A 23,875-nucleotide genomic window follows, 5' to 3' on the forward strand; every position below is an offset into this window, starting at 1 on the left:
ATACCCATGACATAGCTGTGGATTGTGACCCACGATGCTGAGGTGTATACACACCAAACCATTCTGTGTCATGTGACAGGTCAGTGGAGGACATACAGATGACACCCCTGCACGATGACTGCAGAGTGTTAGATGCCTGGCAGCCATGTCCACACATAGCGGACCTGTCATGTCACCATTTCACACATGACATTGATGTACCACGCACACAAGGTGCACAGCTAACAGTGATGTCCTACGGCAGCAAAGGAAACGTACAGTATCTGTTGCCTGGTGTCACTGTCAGTGGAATCTGTAAAGGTGACTACTGTCATGCTATGACACAGACATCATGTTCAACACATCTTATGAGGTAGACGTCACTGACACCTCCACTAGCTCTGCACAGGCATTTAAGTTGTGCAGTGTACCACATCACCTGTACAATCTGTCTAGTACGGCTGTAATTGGACCATGTGTGGACAAAGTGGGACAGGGTGTACCCACATCCCATCTACTGTGTGGCTGAGTGTCTCCGGCCATCCCCCATGGCCATGTGTGCACATGTGTGGGTCATGTATGTGATGGCCGTCTATCACACATGTCTGTGTTGTCCCATATGACATACACCCATAAATGTTGGATATGTCACCATCCACAGGGCTATGCAGACAACAGGTGTATGTGTGGTGTGGGTTATGGAAAAGTGTGACAATATTGCAACCAAAACGCTACGTGTCTGAGACATGTCGGATGGAACATCACAATGTCTGAACCCATTGCAGGGGCATATAACACAATGGTGATGCCTGTGGTCTGCCCATATCACTGCTCACTATGCAGTACTGTTTTGTGTACCACACGTTTTGTTCCACTGTATAGTACATATGCCTCCATTGTAGAACACCTCCACCGTTGTATGCACAGCTGGACACATGCAGTAATGACAAATACTGTAGTTTCATGTCTGTGTGTCATTTCATTTGTATATATTGCACATGGGTGGCCTGTGTGGATGATGGGTGATGCGACCTGCATATCCATGTATTAACTGGCCACATGGCGAATAGATCTATGCTGTGACATGCCTGATACCGATGACAGTCTCACCTGCAATGGACTCTTGTGTGTGCGGCATGGCAGAGGTATCTGCATAGGGTGACACAGCAGTATGAACATTATCCATGACTGTATGACAGCCACAGGGTGCACAGTGCAAGTTAACACATTCGCCTGTACAATAGCATATAGTAAGCACATGTGTGCGTACCATACCTCTAAACCTTTTAGAACAAGAAATGTGGACCAGGCCTACTATGATGGGGGACAAATAGGGACAACTGTGACATATTGTTCTTACAAACTTAGAAATTTGCTAGACTAATAGGTTTGCATGCACATGGTTTTACACGGAATATGCAGTAGTAAACACAAATGTATATCATCATTTAATGACTCCATTCCTCGGCTATTTGCCAGAAAGGGACAGATATTAAGGGGAACACACCGACAATATCAGGCAGACATCTGGACATCCTGCAAATACGTGTACAGTTCAGAGGTATGGTGCATACACAGGGTAGCATAATGTAGCATGCAGCATGTGTGTCCACATACCTTGCATATGTTCTTACATTACATGCTGTACACTTTCACATGCACGTATGTGGGATATACTGGCCATATGTTCAGTACTGACTTACCAGGCAACTCCAGGCTCATTGGTTGGGAGACACCCACCTCCACGATGACAGCTAGTGTGTGTGTGGGAGCTGTTCCAAGGGTGTCCCCAGACTGGCCAGTAGCTCCTATGTATGTGTGAGTGGAGGCTGGGTTGGTGGCTCACCACCTGTTCCACCTTGTTCCCTGGCGATTGCAGTGGCACGCTGTTTTGCATGATGTATCAAGTCCGTGCAGTGTCTGCGCACCTGCTGCTAGGTGCGGTTGTGGCCACCCACTTCGTTGACCCTCCTGCGAAGATCCTGGGTTGTCCCGCTGCTGTGCGTGCTGTGGCACATGGCTAAATAACACCTCGTAGTTCTCATGGAGGTACGGGATTAGGACATCATCCTCCTATCGGCTGTATGCTGGTAGGCATGTACGAGGCATTATCTGTAAGACATGATGAAGGTGACAGGTCACATCTACAGACATATACAGTGATACTGCTGCACATACATTTTTAGTACATCTGCACAGTTATCTTTGAAAATCAACATGAGACTAACACGACTGGCATGTATGTGTCACACACATGTAACACCCATTATGCATTGGATATCGTCTCCGTATATGTGTGGCACCTCATTAGTGTTCCTACTGCATATGACGTCTATCTTCATGTGGGCATGTCTGTTTGCCTGCACTGGTGTTCTTATCTATCTGCACATGCCTGGATGTAGCCACAGTAATGCTGTTGACCTTGATGCTGTGTATATGTCACATATCAACACAGACACAGCCTTAACGGACTTGGGCAGTGACAATGCACCAAGTACGCATGGAAACCTGTGCATGCATCTGTTTTGCCATAGACATCTACACTGCACTGTACAGCTGTTCAACATCCTGCCACGGATCGCCTGTGTTGCACATGTGATAGACATGGGACAATGGCTAGTCGGACGTCATTCGCAGGTAAGGTTATTGGCTATAGCATGTACGGGCTGGGTTTACTAGCTGTATCCGACACCCATTACGCCACCGCAAGGGGCATCAGTGACACATTACTGAACAAGATAGTTGATACTACATCTACCATACGGCCATCACACCATGTATGACAGGGATGGTGTATGCAGCTGTGTGGACAGGGCTGCATGGTATGGCGGGAGTATGTCACAGGTATGGCACAGGGATCTGTCCAGCATGTGGCCATCCTAGTCGTAGGACAGTGGTTGTCCATGACGTATGTCTTTCAGATCAGGCTATGGACATGTAGCATGTCCAACAGCATAGTGTGGCATATGTCTGTATGCACGGTGGATAGCATGCTGCATTTTGGAGGTGAGTATTTTGGAGGCTGGTATCGGCCATCCATGCATGGGCCCTACCCCTGGAGGGTGATATGTGTTCCAATATTGGTCACACGGGTGCTGTGTATGCCTGTCCAGTGATGTCAGTGCTCATGGATACCACCCTGTCATGTCATGGGTACCTCGGATGACTACCTAAAGGGCCATGGAGACATCTTCAGCTCAGGGAGGTGTACTGCACAACACCATCCCTAACACAGTGTCCATAATGTTGACCGCAGCCTAGGTGTTACTTAATGGGTACAGGGGTATTCCCCTAGTGGTGTCATTGCTGATACCATCCACCAGAATATGCACATATGTCACACACCTCACACACACAGCCCATTCTGTATGTTGTTCACAACACTGTGAAAACTATTGCCCATAGGTCATGGCCATTCACATCCTCACATACACACATGGCTGACATTTGTCTGTGTGGTATGGGCTACAATGCGGGTGGGGTACAACACATTAACCCTGGTTTACTGTAGCTGACACCGTGTGATATGCACATATCACTGTAGCACGTTTAGTAGTTGTGAGTCTGTCAACAGGCCACTAGGAGAACACTCCTGTGACATACAAAGGCATATGTAGTCAAACATTTGTACTGCTAACATCTACATTGATAATGATTCGTGGACTTGCAGACCATACCTGGCAGTGTTCTGATGCGGTGCTGCCAATCATGACTGTCGTCAACACTTGTGGGATGATATTATCCAGCACCATATCTGTATTGTATGGGCATGCTCGGTACTTGTTCAGAGCTTCTTGGCACGTCATGAGCTACTGCTTAGTTTAGCACCCATTTCACACCAGTCCTCACAGGTACACTGTCTGTCCATACATTTCCAGCAACAGGGTTGGGAGGGTGGCCTAATGGTTAAGGTGTTTGCCTTATAAAGACAAAGTACAGGGTTTGAGTCTCACAAGGGATAATTGGCTAGGCTTAAAATGGCTTGCAAGGGCAGTTAGCCTAGTACTAATCTATGAACTCTATGAACTATGAGCTTACAGTACAACAGCTGTCGTACACACATCACTCACATATCTCGTGGGACATGGTTTATATGGAGTGTCCACCTGGCACATACCACTTATATACAGGCATGTCCAACTGGCATGTACCAGTGCTATTGCCTGTCACTATGATGACTATGTTGTACATGTGGCAATAGAGCTATTCTCATGTACACAGTCAATGCACACCTCCCAACATACAACAGTACAGCCTGTGGGGGATGCACATATGCAGCCCTGCTGCGGGGTATATTGTCACCAACCCTGACTGCACCTGACAGTCATGTGGGGATGTGCAACATTTGCAACACACCCCACTCCATCACATAGTTCCACATGATCCCTACCACAGGCCACACATACGGAGACACCTTGTACAGTACCCCTCCATACTCTGTGTGGGCACCAACGGCAGCCCACATCGCCAAACACAGCCACACCAACCTATAGCCCACAGACACTTGTGCCCATCACATACGGCCAATAGGGTGTCATAACATACACAACACACCTGTCATAGGTGACTGTCGGCAGTCACACTGCTGTTCCATTCAGCAGGCTACACAAGGCGATAGTTACTTACATCCTGCTGTCAAGTAACTGGTTCTGCAACATAACCTCTGCACACATGCCACAACTCAGCAGGTACAATGTAACTGTCATTTTCCATGTTTGTGTGACTGAAGTTGTATCTCAGAGCACAGACTACGTGTGCAGGGACATGCAATAGCCCACCAGTGTTGTAGCCCTGATGGTGTGGTCTGAGCCCTGGGGAGCATTTTGCTGTCATCTGGACCTGTTACCACTGTACAACGAGCAACTGTGTCACTCCCAACAGTTGTCCATGCTTCTGCTGTCATTCCACAGGCGTCTGGTATACGTCCACTTTGACAGACCTGGTCAAACAACATAATGCTGTGGCACAGTTGACATGCACCTGTCAGCCATGGGAGTACGGATCACATGTTGGACTGTTGCTGCTTTTATACTGCCTGTCTTGCACAGTGTCCAATAACAGTCACCACCAGAATGGGAACTGGCTAGCGAAACATGTGGTCATGTAACACAATGCTTGACATCATCCTCTGTGATGCACGTAGGCAAGGCACACCTGATACTGCACCACCTCAATATCTCTGCAGTGACTGAGACCTGTCTCTTGGCTCTGCAGAGCACACCTGCAATGACTGGTTATAGACAGACCATACCTCTCAGGCACGTACCTGGACTGGCACACCCACGGCTGAGGTGTCCCCATATTCCACTATGTTGTACACACATCCCAGCTGGTTACTTAGCACAATGCATCACAGGTGCTGCATGTGCAAATAACTGTGTCCGGAACTGCTATGCACAGTATTACCAGCTGTAGATTCAACATACCCCATGGTTACCAGACCTCATTTCATGGTGTACTGGACAGTTGGGCTCATACTGCTGCTACTGATGTGAGACTGACAGTAACCCACACTTAACTGTGATAGCCGCACATGTACCGACACATTAGGCATACGCTGTCCATGAGTCATAACCACCGCTTGGCTGGTTCGACCCATACACACCACCTCCAAGACCAACAGTATCCTTGACATGGACACTACCAACATGTGACTGCTGTTCCACACCTGGGGTTATCCCCTCATTGGTGGAATCCGAACATATGCTACTCACCCTTGTTAGCCACATACCGGCACCACACACTTCATGGCATACACAGTAGATGAGTACTAAAACACCTACTACAGATGTCGTTTGACAGTGGTAGTTGACGTCATGACACACGTGCAGGTAGACAATGCACATACAAACGCTGAGACATACCCCAGTGCACTTCATTAGCACGTACACGACAATATGGATCATGCTATTCCACACAGAGCCATGATGGTACACACCAGATAACAGACGCCACTCTGGGGGTGCAGTTCCATGGACATACTTTACAACAACAGGTGGGGGCTGTTGCACAGTGGTTTACATTCCCATGGGTGGGGTATCTCACTGGTCAGCCTCGGTAGGGCCACAGGATCCCTCATCACATACTCCATAACTAGCGACATACACATTACTGTGACACATTCCTAGATGCACCACCAGGCATTATGGTGGTATGTCAGTAGTCGTATGCAATACCCACATCTGCTCACACATACAGCTGTCACTCTGGAACATGACAGTAACAGGTGATGTTGGCAACATGCTGTCGGATGGCTTCAATGCTAACATTACACCCTCTCACTTCCTATGGGGCCACATTCCTAGCAGGAACATTGCTGTGCACCTGCGGTCACACCTACACAGTACTAACCTGTACTCTATATGTCCTAGGACACTGGCCCCTTGTCACCCTACAAATTTCCAGGCTGTGATGTCCACAGACCTCTGAATGACATGTCTTCCCACTGGGACACCATATTCAGTAATAGCCTTGTACCAGACATTGTGGCCCCTGACTGGCACACAGTGACCGTTACACTCCACACAGCTGGCGCCACAATGCACAACTGGGACTATTGCCCTACACACCTCACTGGACTGTTCTGCATGGCTATAGGGCACATCATCATGGACATCATTCGCTGAGTCTTTGTTGTGCTCCAGTCCTTTGATGCCAGCTGGGTTGGTATTGTCGGGGACACAGCATGCCCCTACACCTGTTGAACACTTTTCATACAGTCGCCAGAGTAGTTGATGATGACACGGGGGTCCACACAGCCTACATTGTCCTCTCACTGCCTTTTAGCACCGTTCTCCATTGTGGTATTGACAACATACACATCCACCTGCACATCAACACATATGTCTCAGGATGTTATGCAAAGTGGCTAATGGATGGGACACACACACTGAGGGTGGCATACCATATCACATACTGGATTCAGTTACACTTGGCATACCACAGTCCTCAGTCATGGGGCCCTCATGTTCGGTATTTGCTTCCCTGAGGTACAGGCTACCACTGAGGGAACTTCCCTGCCTAGCTTTACAAACCACTGCATACCAAGCACCATTGTTGATCCACCAGCTGATACAGACCCCATCCATACGGGTGTCACTGTGACGGATGCCTGATATGAGCATCATGGCCTCAACCTGCATGACACTTGGTATGACCATCACCTTTGCAGTACACCATCCACCCACTGGTTATCACATAGGTGTTAGTCCCCTATATACATGTCGCATTGTACGTGTTCGTAGTGCACATGTATGTCGCACACACTCCTGTCATTACCACATTGCCACTGTGGTGTGGATATCCTTCTATGTGTCCACACTTGTCTGTACTAGGTGTGTAGCTGGTACATAGGCACCCATTGTACCTCTGAACACCGGACTTGTACACACATCCATGGGTACAACACCCCACTTAGGGTGTACCTTACACAACAGCTACAGCTTTACATAACTCAACATTAAAACGCCATGACGTTTATTGAGCTACGACGGTTAAAGTTTGCGGCTGCAGTACAGACACCACGTCTGTACACATTTGCGGGCTACATACTCAGGGGTGACCTCTGATGCAAACACAGGGCCCATGTCTGCAAATATGTTAATGGATATACTCCGCATACGCGACATAAACAATAGCCACTGTGAGCATGATGCTCATGGATATGTGCACACACGCGGCAGTGTGTGGGATGTGCTTGGGGGTTGCATTCCCAGACCAGACACTCACCATGCTTTGGGACAAGATTCCTATGTACATCACGCATGGACAGTCAGTAGCAGTGTTCATGTGATACCTCACTTGGTGGATGGTGGACACATGTACGCCAGGGATCACTGCAGTGGCTGCACTGTGCAGAGATGCAGGTTACACATGGCTCTTCTGTTCACAGGACACTACCCTAGAGAGGTGCCACTGGTGTGCACACTGTAGTTGTTGTTACACGTACACTTGCCAGACTGCATGGTACCCCACTATGAACCTGTGGAGCTATTACATGTCCTTTGTGCATGGTTACTGGAATAGCCCTTCCATTTAAATTACCTGTCACGCTATTACAATGTCCCGTGACTACAGGCCATATGTATCCTGTTATTGTACACGCCAATCATGTTATTGTTTGTCTGTCACATCTCTTCTGCTATTATAGTATCGGAGTAATGTTTGCGTCCTTTGCAAATGCACAGAGTGGATTACATTATTTATTTCATCATAACTGTTTATACATAAATTAATTACATGCTACTCACATCACTATACGATACCTTTGGTATGCATCATATTCCTGTTCTCCTGTGTAGCATATCTGACATATCAATCTACTGTACTATACATTACACATATGTTACATGGTATCCCATAATTCAAAGCATACTTGCACAGCGGGACCACCTTAGACATGTCATTGACATTATATGCCCATACACGAGTACTGTTACAGTGTATCCACATATACTATCCCCTGCTATGGCCCGTACTTGTTGGACATACCCTGCCACTGCCGGCGGGTCGTATGACATTGTTCTGTTTAAAGCCGTCATGTTGCATCCCTTGTGGTGTCTGTGCTGTTTACCTTGTGGCCCACTGCTGGATGCACAACTTCTACAAGCATTAGTACGATCAGCAGGACATCACTACATAAATACCATTTCCCACTTTATGCATGGCGGACACTTTTAATTACTGCAAACCAGGCTATGCATACACTGACATAACTTAATACAGAACATACTATACATACAGGTAGTGTTGTACATACCTTGATATCGTTACGGTATTTCGTCTTTATCTCGCTGTTCTGTATCACTCTTTGAACTTTTTTTCGGTATGAGCATAGATTTGCATATCTGGCAAGTCATCCTTATATACGTCGATACCTGCAACATGTGGCTTACTGCCACCAATTGTTGTTCCGCTGTGACTAATTATGTGCACTTCAGCTGTGCAGCTACTCCATTCACCAATTATGTGGCAACAGTGGGGTATAACTGAATTCTCCACTTGGGCGTTGGCCATTTGCCCTGCCTTCGGGGAGATGGCCTGTATTGTGTTTTGTTGTGTGTAATTGCAACTGCTATGTGTAGAGCCATGTGTATTTCGGAGTCATGTCCCCCGTGGATTGTGTGTGATGGCTTGAGTATGTGGTTCTACCTGTGACTGTACCTGTCATCCCACCCATCTGATAACGGGCTATTGCAAACACCTGTAACATCGCCGTTTGTTCCGTTATACGACGGATACAATTTTGCATGGCGCCTTTAAATGTGTCTCTCACAAGGTATGTTAACGGTTCAGCAGATGTACTTGACTAACTGGATGTTTGTGCTGTGATTACAGTCTATTGCTATTGTTTCCAGTGTGGGGATGTAGGCAGGTGTACTTAGCATATATGGTTTTGTGGGGCTTGCATTTCTACGTAGTCTATATATATATATATATATATGTGTGTGGGCCCCTTCCCTAATTACAGTGCTATCACTTAGTAGACTTCTGTTACGGGAATTTACTTTGGGCAGTTGTTAATTGGTTTCTATATGGTATGCAGGTGAGGTTGATACTTCCATACCTCCGGATGTACGGCGATATGTGCAGGGATATTTCTAAATGACCGCTATCCCGTGTATGTGTGTCCCAGATATTTGCAGTCATTGCAGTGGTGTTGGTGTCAGGCCCTCTGTGGCATGGCTTGCCACCTTTTCATATGGCCATAGTTAGACACTTTTGAGTCACACAGTGGTGTTTACCGGCTGACATATAGCCACGGTCAGTACACAGGATAGCACATACTTTTATCCTCATTACATACCAATTGTTCTTGGACCTTGCGTACTTATCCGTTTGCATGTAACATTTCTGTTTCTTACATACAGCCATGAGTATTTCCTGCGACTATTGCATAATATTTGGGACATACAGATGTCCTAAACTCTCGGACAGTTGCCCTTTGGAATGTTTCATGTCAGGACACACATGCCCAGGGAGGGGCTGTCCCTCCCAATGTGGGACAGGTGTTTACCGCATGCCTACGACTAGCTATACCCACACCTACCATTATCATCTACCTCCGAGTTGCCACCTACAGACACACGATGCGGACACACACATTACAGTCACACGGAAGCACACATGGCACCCTCAACACACACATACACAGGCTACATCACTCACAACCACAGTTGTACACGGTACCTACGTGGACCGCACCGCCGGCAGCGGTGACTACATGTCCTTACTATCGTCATATTGCTCGTGGTTCTACTGTTCCAGTACTGTGTTCTTTCTGTCTTTCAGCCTCCTGGTTATGCGTGTCAGTGTGTGACACATTCCATAGTTGGCAGTATCCTATTTATTTGTACCTCAAATTTGTTTTGAATGTCGTTGACCTATCTATATATTTGCAGATGTCAGTGACTCCTTATATATCGACATATATCACACTATCGCCCTTTCTATCTGTATTATATATGTGTAGATATATATATTATATATATATATATATATATATATATATATATATATATATATATACATACATATACATATCAGGGGTGGTGACAGGCACGCTACGCCTTTCATTGTGTGTTTGTCAGTGTATACTGTGTTTCCTGGACTCCGCACGTTTGTGTCTGTACCTGTCACATTACACACTTGCCATGGGTTAAGATTACCTCCCGTCCCACTTTGTGAGGGGCAGTCCCTCTTTGTGCAGATGTGTCCTGCGATATATTTGTGAACATAGCAAATGTCCTGCGACTGTGGGACAAACATATTCCCTATAGTTTATGTAATAGTTGCATAAAACACTAATTCTGTATCTGACCCACCTACATGTTACAGGACACGGAACACGTACCTGCGACCATTACTAGAATAAGCTTTTTATCAATGCAAAACACTGACGTTCTGGTTTTCGTACTGGCTGGGTGTATGTGTCGGCCTGCAGACATCTGACGTATGTCCCACATTGGTCGTTTGCAATGTGGCAACCCTGCCGTACGTACATCTTGGCTAGCAATAGTTTTGGGTGATTGTATACACGATTGCCTGTTCCACTCCTGGCAGTGGTCGTTTTACCCTTTAGAGCTGGCGCTATTTGTTCAGGGGTGACTAATGCTGGTTTCACCTGTTCTGTACATCATTGACCGTGATCTGCGCAGTGGTTGGTGAAGCTTAGCCCTGTTTCGCGCATATCCGTATAGTCGTATTTAAACATCGCTTACCAGCTGTGGGCAACGCTTATTCCCGCTAACGTGTGCTACACATATTTTGATGACCTGCATCCGGAATGCATTACCCGTGCCATCGGGATTACGTTACATCCCTTGTGGGATATGGGACCGGGAACATGCACAACAGTCACTGCATGTACCACTTGGACATCTGGGTATTGTACACGTATTATGTAATTTTGTATGTGAAGTACACTACAGCAGTTACTCCACACTACACTCACATGGATAACTCCGTTAGTTTACAAATTGATGGGTCCAGTTAATGGTATGTCCATGTGATGTTTACTGGCTGTACTCCAGCATTGGGTATGTATATCACAATTAGCTACACCCGCTAATGTGCTACACCTTCATACGACCGTGGATACAGCATGCTGGGTTGACGAATGCCTGTCATGGTTACATCCCCTGCCTTGACACAACATCCATGATTACATTTTGTGGAGCCCCTCAGTAATGCAGCGGGGAATCTGTGCTGAGTGTGTGTAGGACAGTGCTTACACACATGTGCTCCTGCGATTGCCTCTGCTCCAGTAAGCGACAGTTGCTTACTCGATGTTGTGGCGACGGGAGTCACTGTTTGCCCCATTTGGTGTTTTGCCTCTGACAATCGGGTGTGTACCTGCCGATGTACCTGAGAACCTATACACACAGCACCGACAGATGCTGATAGGCGCATCTACTGTTCAGGTGTTGACATTTCCGTGTTCCAATGGCTGTTGCGTGTACAGTGTTTGAGGGCTGCCTATGTAGGATTCCACAGTGGGCCACCTATACATCACAGTTTACAGGTGGTCGTGTTTGTGTGCCATCCATTTTACTGTGTGTGCAGGTGGACAGGGGTGTCAGTCCGTCGGAGCTTACACTGTCAAGGTATGTGCTATATGTTCCCTCTTTGCCAAGGTGTAGGCATATTGGGCACGCCTCCATTTGCCTACTGGGGCTGGCACAGTGTGTCCGTGGTCTGGATCCCTCTATGCCTGTGTTGGCCTTGGCAATTGCGGTGGGCTGTGAGGCCCTCCCCCATTTTGACCCTGCTGCAGCTGTTTCCACAGGATCATATTATGTAGCATGGCACATACTATGAAGATGTGGGCACATGTGCCTGGAGAGTACTGCAAGGCTCCACCAGATGTGTCCAAGCACCGGAACCATGATTTCAGCATCCCAAACACACGCTCTGTGATGATTCTGGTTTGTGTGTGTGCCTCATTATGGCGTTCTTGCATTGGTGTGTATGCATTTCTGATGGGGTCATCATCCACGGCTCCAGTGCATAGCCAGCATCCCCCACAAGGTGGCCTTTTGGGATATCCCCCCTGACAAATACCTGATACAGCTGTGAGGCATGCCAGATATGGGAGTCGTGGTAGCTTCCAGGGCTGCCAGCACACACATCCATGATAATGCCCTGGGCATTGCACATGACCTGGCAGTTGATGGAGTGGAATCCCTTGCGGTTTATGTAGCGCCTAGCATACTCACTGGGTGGTGACTTGATTTGTATGTGCATGCAGTCTTTCGCACCCAGTACCTCTGGGTAGTTTGCCACAAGGTGGAAGTGATGCATATTGCTGGCCAACAGTTCGGGGGAAGTATATATGGTCAACCACTCTATTCTCCTAAAAATTCTTGAATCTCTCTCCTTAGAATCTAAGACTGTCCAATGGTTTTGTTCCTATCTTACAAACAGGAAACAAGCTGTTCTTTGGGATAATAAACTCTCATCCCTTCTCCCAATTTCACTCGGTGTCCCCCAAGGCTCCATTCTTGGACCACTTCTTTTCTCCCTCTTTATAAATGACTTACAAACAGCTATCCCCCAGGCTACTTGTTTACAATATGCGGATGATTCCACATTAATTTGCTCTGCTAAATCCATCTCTGAACTTCAAACTATTACTCAAGCTGTTTTCTCTAAAGTTGAAACTTGGTTCTCTAAACGCTGCCTACTCCTAAACGCTAAAAAAACCAAACTCCTACTCTTTAAGCCCAGTACCAGATCCCCTCTATTAGACTTTACTATCCTATCTAACAATGGAACCATTATATCACCTGACCCCGATACCAAACTGCTAGGTGTCACGATTGACAACAACCTTACCTTTGATTGTCATATCAACAACACCATTAAATCTGTAAACAGGAAACTCGTCTCTCTTTATAGAATTAAAACTTTCTTAACCTCCCAAGCCAAAGCTACTCTTGCCCACTCTCATCTTATCTTGACTCTTCTCTATGCCTCACCAATCTATACGAACCTTAAGAAAAATAATATCTCAAAATTATCTTCCACGTACAATAATATAGCTAGATTTGTCACTGGTCAACCCTTCAGGACTCACCACTGTCTGAATCTGCAGCAACTTAACTGGCTTGAATTATCAAACATGTTGCTTCAGTCCCAACTAACATTTGTCCAAAAAGCATTCTACCAACCTCAAAACACACCTATACTCTCCAACCTCATAACCCCCTACTCTAATCTGAACTCCCTCCGTTCATCAAGTAAGCTGCTAGTTACCTTAACCAAATCCAATAACCTAGCAGGTGATTCCCTTTTCTCTAACACTATTGGAAAACACTGGAATCAACTGCCTACTGAACTTACTTCCATTGCATCTACTGTTCTGTTTAAACAAAAACTCAGAATTTACCTTAAAAGCCACTGGATGTGTCCCTGCTCTAATCCCGACTAAAGTAATTTGCTCCATCTAATCCATCTCTCTCTCCCTACTTTTCTCTCCATCCTGCTTCCTCTCTTTTTCTTTCTATCTCTACCTCTTTAAACTCCTCCTCTTCATCTTTCCTCCTTATGGCTACAAATCTCTTCCACACTAGTATTTCTCTTTATTTTTGCTCTCTCATTTTTCGCTGCTTCTCTCTCCTTGATCTTTGATCTCTCTTCTTGGTATTAAAACATGCTAGTATGTTCATCTGGATGTTACTTTTTCCCTAGATTGTCAACTTCTTCTTCTTTCTTTTGACAACTTTCTTTCATTTCTCTTGCCCTGCTCTTACTCTTACTATTCTTGTTTTAGAAATAGGTAATAATGTGTATTATGATTTATTTTTTTGTGCTTAAAATGTATTTCCTTTTTGTTTAAATGTGGAACTTTTCTCCCCGGGCCTCTGCTGAAAATGGAAATATATCCAGTTGGACTAGCCCGGTCAACAAATGTAAAATAAATAAATAAAAAATAAATATATGCTCATTGGCATGTGGTAACATGGCATCCAGGAACTGGTGTAGTACCCCAGATGCCGATGTCTGTGAGATCCCCATTATATCTCCAGTTGGCCTTTGAAAAGTACCAGTAGCTAGTATTCGCAAGCTTACACATACCTTCGTGTCTACTGGGATGGGTTCCCCTCTGTTGTTTCTGGTTCTCAGGCGTGGCTGGCACAGCTCTACTATTTGCTGTAAGATTTCCCTGTCCACCCTGTAAAGCTCTACTATCTCCAGATCATGTAGCCCCTGGTAGGTTACCCTTGGTCTGAACACTCTTCTCCTCCTCCGAGGCCTACGGTGGTTGTCGGCATCATCCTCCACTACACCGCCGGTCTGTAACACATGCTGATGAATCACAGCTATGGCAGCTCCCAACATGTACATTTTAAAAGTTACCATCTGTTTACACCTATGGTGCAGTGCTTGGGAATACACAGGTGTGTGTTGGGTGCTTTCACACTTTATACTGTTTTGCTGTGAACACTGATGATGTCATAGGGTGTGTATGTACGATCATGGCTGCAGGGTATCTTCTGTGTTTTATTAACGGAATCACTATTGTGCTGCCTTTGGTGTTGCATTACATTTGGCTGCCGTAAATTACCTCCTGCCCTTCCGTTTACATTTGTGCACGTTACACCTACCATTTGCTGGCATGCATCCAGCAGCCTGCTTTCATTTGTACTTTCCTAGACCTGGCTTATCTTGCGTAATGTGTTCTATTGCCGGTCTACTGTGGATTTGCTTTGCTCTGCTATGACAGTTCTTCTATCTTTGCATTCCAAGTCCTCCGCTCTTTTCTTTGCAATCCTCTGCCTCCCCTATCCTATTTTGCAGGTTTCTGCATGCAGGCTTGTCTTTTGCCGTCGATTGGCCGCCTTGAGTTGATCGGTGTTAATTGCTCATTAGTACGCCAATTATCCTGCTTCAGCATTTCCTTCTTTTTTTCCCCTGACCTTCCTGTTTATGCTATTCTTCGTGGCGCGTGCATCCGCTTGCCGGGTTTCGGGCACGTTTTCATCCCCATACACATGCGCTTTCGGGCACCATGTGTGCTCTCAGCTAAATGGTTCTATACCTTCCTCCCCACCCCTGTCCTGCAGCTTTGCTTAACAACGGCCAGGCCAGATTTGCATAGCTCCAGTGTGCTTACTTATACGGTGGCATACTCCTCTGCTGATGTCGTATCACCTCTGATACACTCCTCGGTGTTATAGCGCTGCGCCGTCAGGTACATCCTTACTCCGGCGGGACATTTGCGATTCAGTATTACCTGCCTCATTTGCATGGCATTGACTACTAATTCATAGTTACAGCGCCAAACACTGTTGCAGGCCCTTGGCAATCCTTGCACCTTGCTTGTGGTGTACCATGCCTACCATTGCTAATTATGGTGAAATCCTGATTTGTCTCACATTGAGATTTTCTGCAATTTGTATATATTTCCCTTGTATTCCTGTTTGCGTACACATGCCCTGCAGTTGTACTGTGCGTTACTGTGTTCATGACATTAAATGTTTTTTAGGTGTTGTGCATCTTTTCTTGTGCCATTGGCTGTGTATTTGGCCATTGGCATATGTTAACTTTGTAATACATGCGTCTGGTCCGCTTCCATAACTCTGATGTTCTGTTTGGGAAAATGTAAACCGTGTTATTTAGTTTACATTTCCATGGGCTTGCACTACTCCTGCACCACTTCGTGAATTGCTGTATGCCTTCATTAGCATGGTGCGACACTGCGCATTGGGTGATTTGCATACCTATGCCGAGGGCTGCGTAGATCTGGTGCACGTTGGTAGTGCACGTGGAATTGGTTCGTACCTGAATCGCTCGGCGGACATATTTGGCGTTATACCGCCTACGCTACGCCTGCACCTGGCGCAAGCTTCATGAATCCGGGGGAACATTCTCTGTAAAACAAGTTGCAAAGCACTTAATAAAAAATATTTTTCCCATTACTGGATATGTAAAAACGTATCCCTAAAAATATGTTTATAGACCACCCAGTTACAACAGGGAAAGGTACCCTTTTTATGGCTAGATATACACTTATTACAATTATAAATCTCTTTATAGAAAACATTTTGTTTAATACTACTACTATTTTTGTAAGCAAAGGATGGGTCCTCCTATAATTTTACACAATTCAGGGTGTGCACTTAAAACAGTTACATTTTTCCTTATATTCTTAACATCATTGGTCCTAACATTATAACTAGTTAGATACCTAATAGAACTATTTAGTGTCCTCCTTTTCTCTCTGATACCCATTTCCTGCAAAATAAGGTTTAGTTAATTTATTTCTGACGCTGTTAACATAACTTTTGAAATCACGTAAAAGAGCAGCACTATAACTTCTAGTTTTAAGCTCAGAAATTACTTCATCGGCTTTCAGCCTACTTCACTTAAAGAATTGGCTTCTGACAAATACCTTTGAATACATGCTGGGAGGGTGCATACTATCCCTATGCAGACATCTAGTTGCTGTACATCTTTTTTTATAAACACCTAGTGTTTATTGTACCATTCTCATTACTTAAGGAAATGTCTAAGAAGCAAATCTATTCTTTAAAATAATTAGCCTTAAGCTTTACACTGGAAATGAAGCAGGATTTGGGAGATGAACAGTAATAAAACCAGCAATTTAGTATGGGATTACAGTGCAATAATTATGTGTGTGAAGTATGTTCAAATGTTAAAGAAACTGCGGACTTTCTTGACAAAATGTTTCAGTGGTATGCTGCAAATACATATTCAGATTTTTATTTTGTTACATTTGATATTATTTCATTGTTTACTGCAATACGCAATGACTGTGGTATTGATGCAGTTAGAGAAGTCCTATGCTCTGTAAGTGAATATACTAACAGGGTGGTTGAAACAATTTGTTCTCTGTGAGATGTTGTGCTCACCAGTAATGCATTATTGTTTGAAAAATAACTTTATTATCAAAAACCTGGTGTAGCGATGAGAACCTCAGTCACAAGTACTTATGCTAACCTGACGAATCACTGGGAGAATAATTTTATTTAGAGTGCTGTAAATGAATGTGGTCAGTATATTGCAAGTCTTTTGTCGATGACGAATTTTTAATTTCGACAAACAATGAACATGTCTTATTGGAATTTGTAGCTTATCTTGATACAACCCAGAGTTTTTAAAGTTTAAGGCTAATTATTCTAAAGAAGAGATTTGCTTCTTAGACATTTCTTTAAGTTACGAGAATGGTACAATAAAGAACTAGTGTTTATAAAAAAAGATGTACAGCAAATAGATTTCTGCATAAGGGTAGTATGCACCCCCAGCATGTATTCAAAGGTATTGTCAGAAGCCAGTAAAAGTATATGTCATAGTGCTGCTCTTTTACATGATTCAAAACATTATGTTGATAGTGAAAAAAATAAATTAGCTAAACCTTATTTTGCAGGAAATGGGTATCAGAGAGAAAAGGATGATCAAGCACTAAGTAGTTCTTTTAAGTATCTAACTCATTATAATGTTGGGACCAATGATATTAAGAATATTATAAGGAAAAATTAAACTGTTTTAAGTGCACACCCTGAATTGTGTAAAATTATAGGGGAGTACCCATCCTTTGCATATAAGAAAAGTAGTAATATTAAGCAGAAACTTCACTATGAAGAGATTTATAATGGTACTAAGTGCATATCTAGCCATAAGAAGGCACCTTTGTCTGTTATAATTATGTGGCCTGTAAACATATTTTTAGGGATATATTTTTTACACATCTGGTAACAGGAAAAAGATTTATTAAATGCTTTATAATTTGCTTTACAGAGAATGTTGTCTGTTAACAACTTGTTTGGTATATCCTGTTTTCTACATAGGGAAATGTAGTAGAAAGCTCAAGGACAGGGTTATAAAGCATATATATGTCCGATCTAAAAAGAAATGTACTGACTAATGCCTTATCTAAACATTGTGTCGATAAGGGCATGCAACATACATTTAAGTCTAGAGATGTACAAGTTGTTCAAAACAATATATGAGGGGTGGTGATACGAACAACAGATTAGAAATGGCAGAATAAAATGGATTTTAAGACTAAATGCTGATAGAATTCCAAGTCTTAATGCAGCTGTAAGCATTAAACCAATTTTGAGGGAAAAGCAGATGCAAGTATAATTATATATGTAAAAAATTAAATATAATTATTCACATTTATCTTTTTATATGAATTAAATTATATATTTTTTAATAATTATAGTTGCGTTTAAATTGTTAGTCTATTTTTTGTTGTGTTACAGTTTTTTATTGCTGATTTAAATGTGAAAGGATATATAACTAAGAAAAAAATGGCTGCTAATTTTGCTTCTTGTCATTGGTTCACAGTGTCTTGTTACTTTTTTTAAAATGTAGTTGGTTTAAATGATTTTTTATTGCACTGAAGAAGGGTTGCTTAACCTGAAAGCTTTGCACTTTAATAAACTATATTGTTCTGGTCCTTGGCTTCGCTGTCCAGCTTTTTCTTGCAATCAAAGACAGTCCAAAGCACATGATCCCAGAAGAGGCCAACACGCGTATCAGTGTACTGGAAGTAACAGCAATACTCCTAGCATTGCAGGCCTTTCAAGATGCTCTTCCCACAACTGCGATTCAGGTGGACAATATGTCAGTAGTCTGGTACATCAACAAACAAGGGAGAACTAAATCAGTCTATGACAACTTCTTTAGCCTTTTTATCTCGATCTTCATTGGATGAGATTTGTGCAATTGTAACTTGGGCTAATCCTCATACTTTTATTGCTCATTAGAAATTGGATCTGGTCTCTAGGGGAAAAGTAGCATTTGGCTTAGGGCTGCTTAGGTATATCCTTCCTAGAGCCCTCCTGGGATTTAGGTAGGTGGGGATTGTGTCCCAACAGTTGAGGAATGAATGAAAATGACAACATTAGATAAAAAAACTTATGTACTCACCATAACGTTCCATTTGTGTTGTCCATTTTCATTCTTCCTCAACTTCCCTCCCACCAACCCTCTCCTTGTTTGACTGTTGGAAAGATCAAAAGATGCTGGAGGAACTACTGCTGCTTTGTCTTGAGTCCCAGATTCTGTTATTTTTATCTGTTCCTACTGCTTTGCAGGTATAAGGAGTAGCAAACAAGCTATGAGGTATGTTAGGCGACTAGGGCATTGTTGGTAAGGGAAGAGCTCAAGAGTTTTAGTGTTCCACGAGCTGGAAGAAGCAGCTGAGTCAGATCCAAGGATCAGATCTGAAAACAACAGTTTAGGAAGAATGAAGATGGACAACACAGATTGAACATTATGGTGATTACATAACTTTTTTGTTTTACTCTCTGTATGTGTCTGTGTTCACATAGGTTTACAGGATCATAGGAAAGTACTAGGCTAGCAGCCCTTGTGGACCATTTTAAATCTAGCCATTTTCCCTTTTTGTGCTCAAAATAACCTGTGCCATTTGGTAATGGATTAGTCTTATGCATCCCATGGTCAATTTTATATATATATATATATATATATATATATATATATATATATATATATATGTGTGTGTGTGTGTGTGTGTGTATATATATATATTTATATATTATATATATATATATTACCCCTAATGAGAAAAAATGGGATCATGTAATAGATAATTTGAGGGGACCCATGCATGGGATAAAGCATTTAGGAGCTGTATCTGTTCAGTAGCAGAACAGGGAGCAGTCCTGGGGTAAATTTTCTGTTTTCCAATCCATAACTCTAAGGTATGCTTGAAAATTGACATATTTTACGTGGCTGGGGAGTCTGTTCCACAACAGCAGTATTCTCTGTGAAACATCAGTTAGAAAGTGCATTTTAAATGGGTTATAAGTGGTCAACTCAAGTCCATTTGTGAGAATGGCCATGTATGCCCTACAACTGGTGTCTGATGTTTTAAAAATTACAGGTAAAGTTCATAGATTAAAAAAACAAAAATGAATATATAACCTCATGTTTGCTGGTGCATAGTACAGTACAGGAAATGCATGGAATTACTTATATAATGAATTTGAAATCGTTGAGCCTTATCTTTTGAACTTTGTGCATTTTGTTGTTATCTAAAATGTTTATTTCCTCTCATGATGCTTACAACTATCACTTTTTTCTTTTTTAGTTCCTCCTCTCATGATCTCTCAAGCTCCTGGGATCAAGCAAACTTCTGCCATATTTCTGAACAATGTAGTTCTCGGGGAAGTGTGGACAGTTTAGACCAGCAGTCCCATATTTATCACCATAGTAGACTTTCTTCTGCCAAGTCTAGTAGCAGCATTGACCATTTAGAAAACCATAACAAGCGAGATTCTGCATATGGGTCCTACTCAACAAATTCCAGCACCCCTGACCACATTTCATCTAAAGCCGAAGCTAATTCTGCAGAGAGTATGTCATCAAAGTTGAGCTGGGATACAGGGCATTATGGAAATGGCAGACATGGCCAGTACTTGATTGCAAATAGTAGTTTAGAAAACAAACATGAGAGTTTGCCAGAGCATTATGGAGCAAAGCATGTAGAAGGTTCTAGGATTGAGGAACAGCCCAATACTAGATTTTCATTTCCTGGGAAATCAATTTATGGACCTGTTTGGCATGTTCCTGAAAAAAAAAGGATGTCATGTTCTTCACCTCCCCCTCAACCTCCTTTCCGCCATGAAAGCTTAGCAACTGCTAAGGTACATGAAAAGAATGATTTCTCTTCCTCTTCAGTAGCTTCTAATATTCAGAACTTTTCAGTATATAGCAAACCTCAGTCCACATATGACCGGAACTCAGGGATGACAGACTACCAGCAGCAGTCAGCTCATATAAATGACAGAAGTCCAGACATAAGGAGACATGAACACTTTACACACAGGGCAGATGTTAATCCATACTATAATGGGCCAGGAGATCATTCTAATAACTCCAGTAGACTACAGGCCTCACTGTCAAGCACTGATGTGCGGTTTGCACAGTCTGCTTCCACTCCTCACCACCGGCATCAGCACAGTGATGAAACCACTTTCTTCCGGAATATACAAGTTCCTATCATACAAAAACCGCAGAATGCAGTCTGTAACAGTAAAATACTTGACACACCATCCGACAGCTTTCAGTATCACCATTCAAGCCATGTTTTGCAGTCAGACAGTTCATCTTCTTTTAGTAACACTGCAGAGCAAAAAACAGAGTACACTGCTCAGAACAGGTCTTACTACAGTGCCGCATCAAAGCAACCAACTCAGGGAAATACTGTCTTATCGTCAAATAGGAAGGAAAGCTGGATCCCAGGTATGAGTGCAGAAGTAACTGTGGCAAATGAAAATGGTTCTGGTCCAACAAAGTACCGCAAAGCAAGGTACGGCATACCTTTGCAACAGGAGTGTTTTTCTGACAAAGGTTCTGGTAAGTACCACTTTGAGGGTGGCGAAAATAGATCTACCACAGTTGAGGACATTGTCCATAATTCAAACCATGCTGAGCAAGAGAATCAGAAGGACAACAGTGACTACAACTCAGAGCCAAAATATGTTGGTTCTAGTTTTACTCAGCAAAGTATTTCTTTTCTAAATGAACCAAAGAAATTGCTTAAAGACTCCCAACTTCCTGAAGAAGAAAGTAAAAAGATAAGCCCCCAGAGTACACCTATGCTGCACTCCTTAGCTACATCAAGTTTGACTGTGTCAGACTTTCACACAGAGACTGAAAGTAAGAACCACTCTCCATTTGACAGTCCCCCAAGTAGACAGTCGCATAAACATGGCCGCTTTTCCACAGCTCTAAGGAATGAAATACAAATGAAGCGAGCACAGCTTCAGAAGAGTAGAAGTGCAGCTAATTTGTCAGGACCCAATGAGGCAGAAGAAGAAGATATTGAAAACCAGAATGCTGAGTCAGCAGAAAATTTCACATCCTCTTCAGACAGTTCATTTTCAAGTACTTACATAGATAACCTGAAAGAAGTTCAAGCTAGAGTTTTGAGAGCAACATCTTTCAAGAGACGAGATTTAGAGCCAGTGCTAGCTGAGTTTTCATCTAATTCACCTGAGCAGAAAGTAAGTCTTTCCATTAGCTCTTCCACCATTGACCTTTCTGAAAACAGACTTTCTCCTTATGAGGTTAGTAAAGCCACAAAGACCAACCCAACAAACAGTGGATCTCATATTTTCCGTATTGGCGGTAGGAAACGTTTTAGTATGGAACAGAAACTTAAGTCATACTCTGAGCCAGAAAAGATGAATCAAGTAGGAATTTCTGATGGGGATGATTTGACAAAAGGTTTGACTTCGTTTGCAGACAGGAGAAGATTCTTTGAAGAGACCAGCAAACCTGTATATTCCAAACCTCCACCGAAACAAACATTACTGCATTTTCACATGGACCAAGGAGACACTAAACTACTTAAGAAACCGTACTTGCAGGAGCCAGGTAACTTGTGGCAGGAACGAAGAGGACGTGCTGCTTCTCTTGGTGTAGGATCCAGTTTATCACAGGAAAAAGCCAAAGATATTATTAGTCTTAGTAGTGATAAGACTACCAGTATGCCTTTTAAGCATGAGACTTCAAGACTTGGCACTTTTGCCGAATACCAGGCTTCATGGAAGGAACAGAAAAAATCTTCTGAATCTAAAAAGTCAGGAAGATATCGTTCAGCTGACAATATCCTTGATGTTGCCATTGACGCTTTTGAAACTTCTCAGGTTGTGCATGAGCGATCTAGGTCATCACCCTCTGCAGATTTTTATGGCAAGGTAAGAGGCGCAGCATAATTTTCTACCTTTAGGCATATAATGCAGAGCAGCATATATTGGATTTGACTTTTATTTTTTACCTTTGATTTGTTAATGAACCTGGAGCCTATGCGTATCATTCAATATTGATATACAGAGCCGAAACATAAGGCAGTTCTTGGTAAGTACACACTATTTAAGCAAACTGAGTTGTGGCACTGTTGTGTCTTTTCTTGGAGATGGAAGATTGAAGTCTGCTTGGAATGAACTGCTTTCTGAAGTGCATACTCTGACAAAAAAATGCTCTGTAGTTAGTTGATAAGAATGATTACCTTTTTTTGTCACTCAGCATCATTATCCATGTATGTAGGGTCATAGCAGCCAACTCATGTTGTCATCTCTTCATCAACTTAGAGAGACAACTCCCTGGGAGATCCCATTCCTTTCATTTTACTTGCATTATCAGGTTCTCTTCCTGACAAGTTACTGTTGTAGAAAGTTGTTTTGCCCCCAAACATGGCAGAGTGCCTGGTCAGTAACCAGATCCCTTTATATGCCAAATGCAAGTTTTAAGTTGTACCTTTTTCACACAGTTTTTAAGTATTACAAGTGCCAGTGTTTGGAAAATGGCATGTACAGACTTTTTCATTTGATGCTCAAGGCTTATTTGGCCACTCATGGCCTTGCTGAAAAGAAGGAAAAAAATACATTTCAGT

General features: G+C 43.3%; 1 protein-coding gene across 2 annotated transcripts in view; it reads left to right on the top strand.

The window, feature by feature from the left end:
* The window catches only part of SHROOM2 (shroom family member 2), a 2,012,858-nt gene that overhangs the window by 887,642 nt on the left and 1,101,341 nt on the right, over positions 1–23,875 (top strand). For both annotated transcript variants that reach the window (XM_044072571.1, XM_044072572.1), the window contains exon 3: positions 20,567–23,180. In XM_044072571.1, coding sequence (XP_043928506.1) covers positions 20,567–23,180 — 2,614 coding nt within the window. The remainder of the gene's footprint in view (positions 1–20,566; positions 23,181–23,875) is intronic.

Source organism: Protopterus annectens, chromosome 5.part0 (assembly GCF_019279795.1).
Source record: "Protopterus annectens isolate FY-2018-M chromosome 5.part0, PAN1.0, whole genome shotgun sequence".
Taxonomy (NCBI): domain Eukaryota; kingdom Metazoa; phylum Chordata; order Ceratodontiformes; family Protopteridae; genus Protopterus; species Protopterus annectens.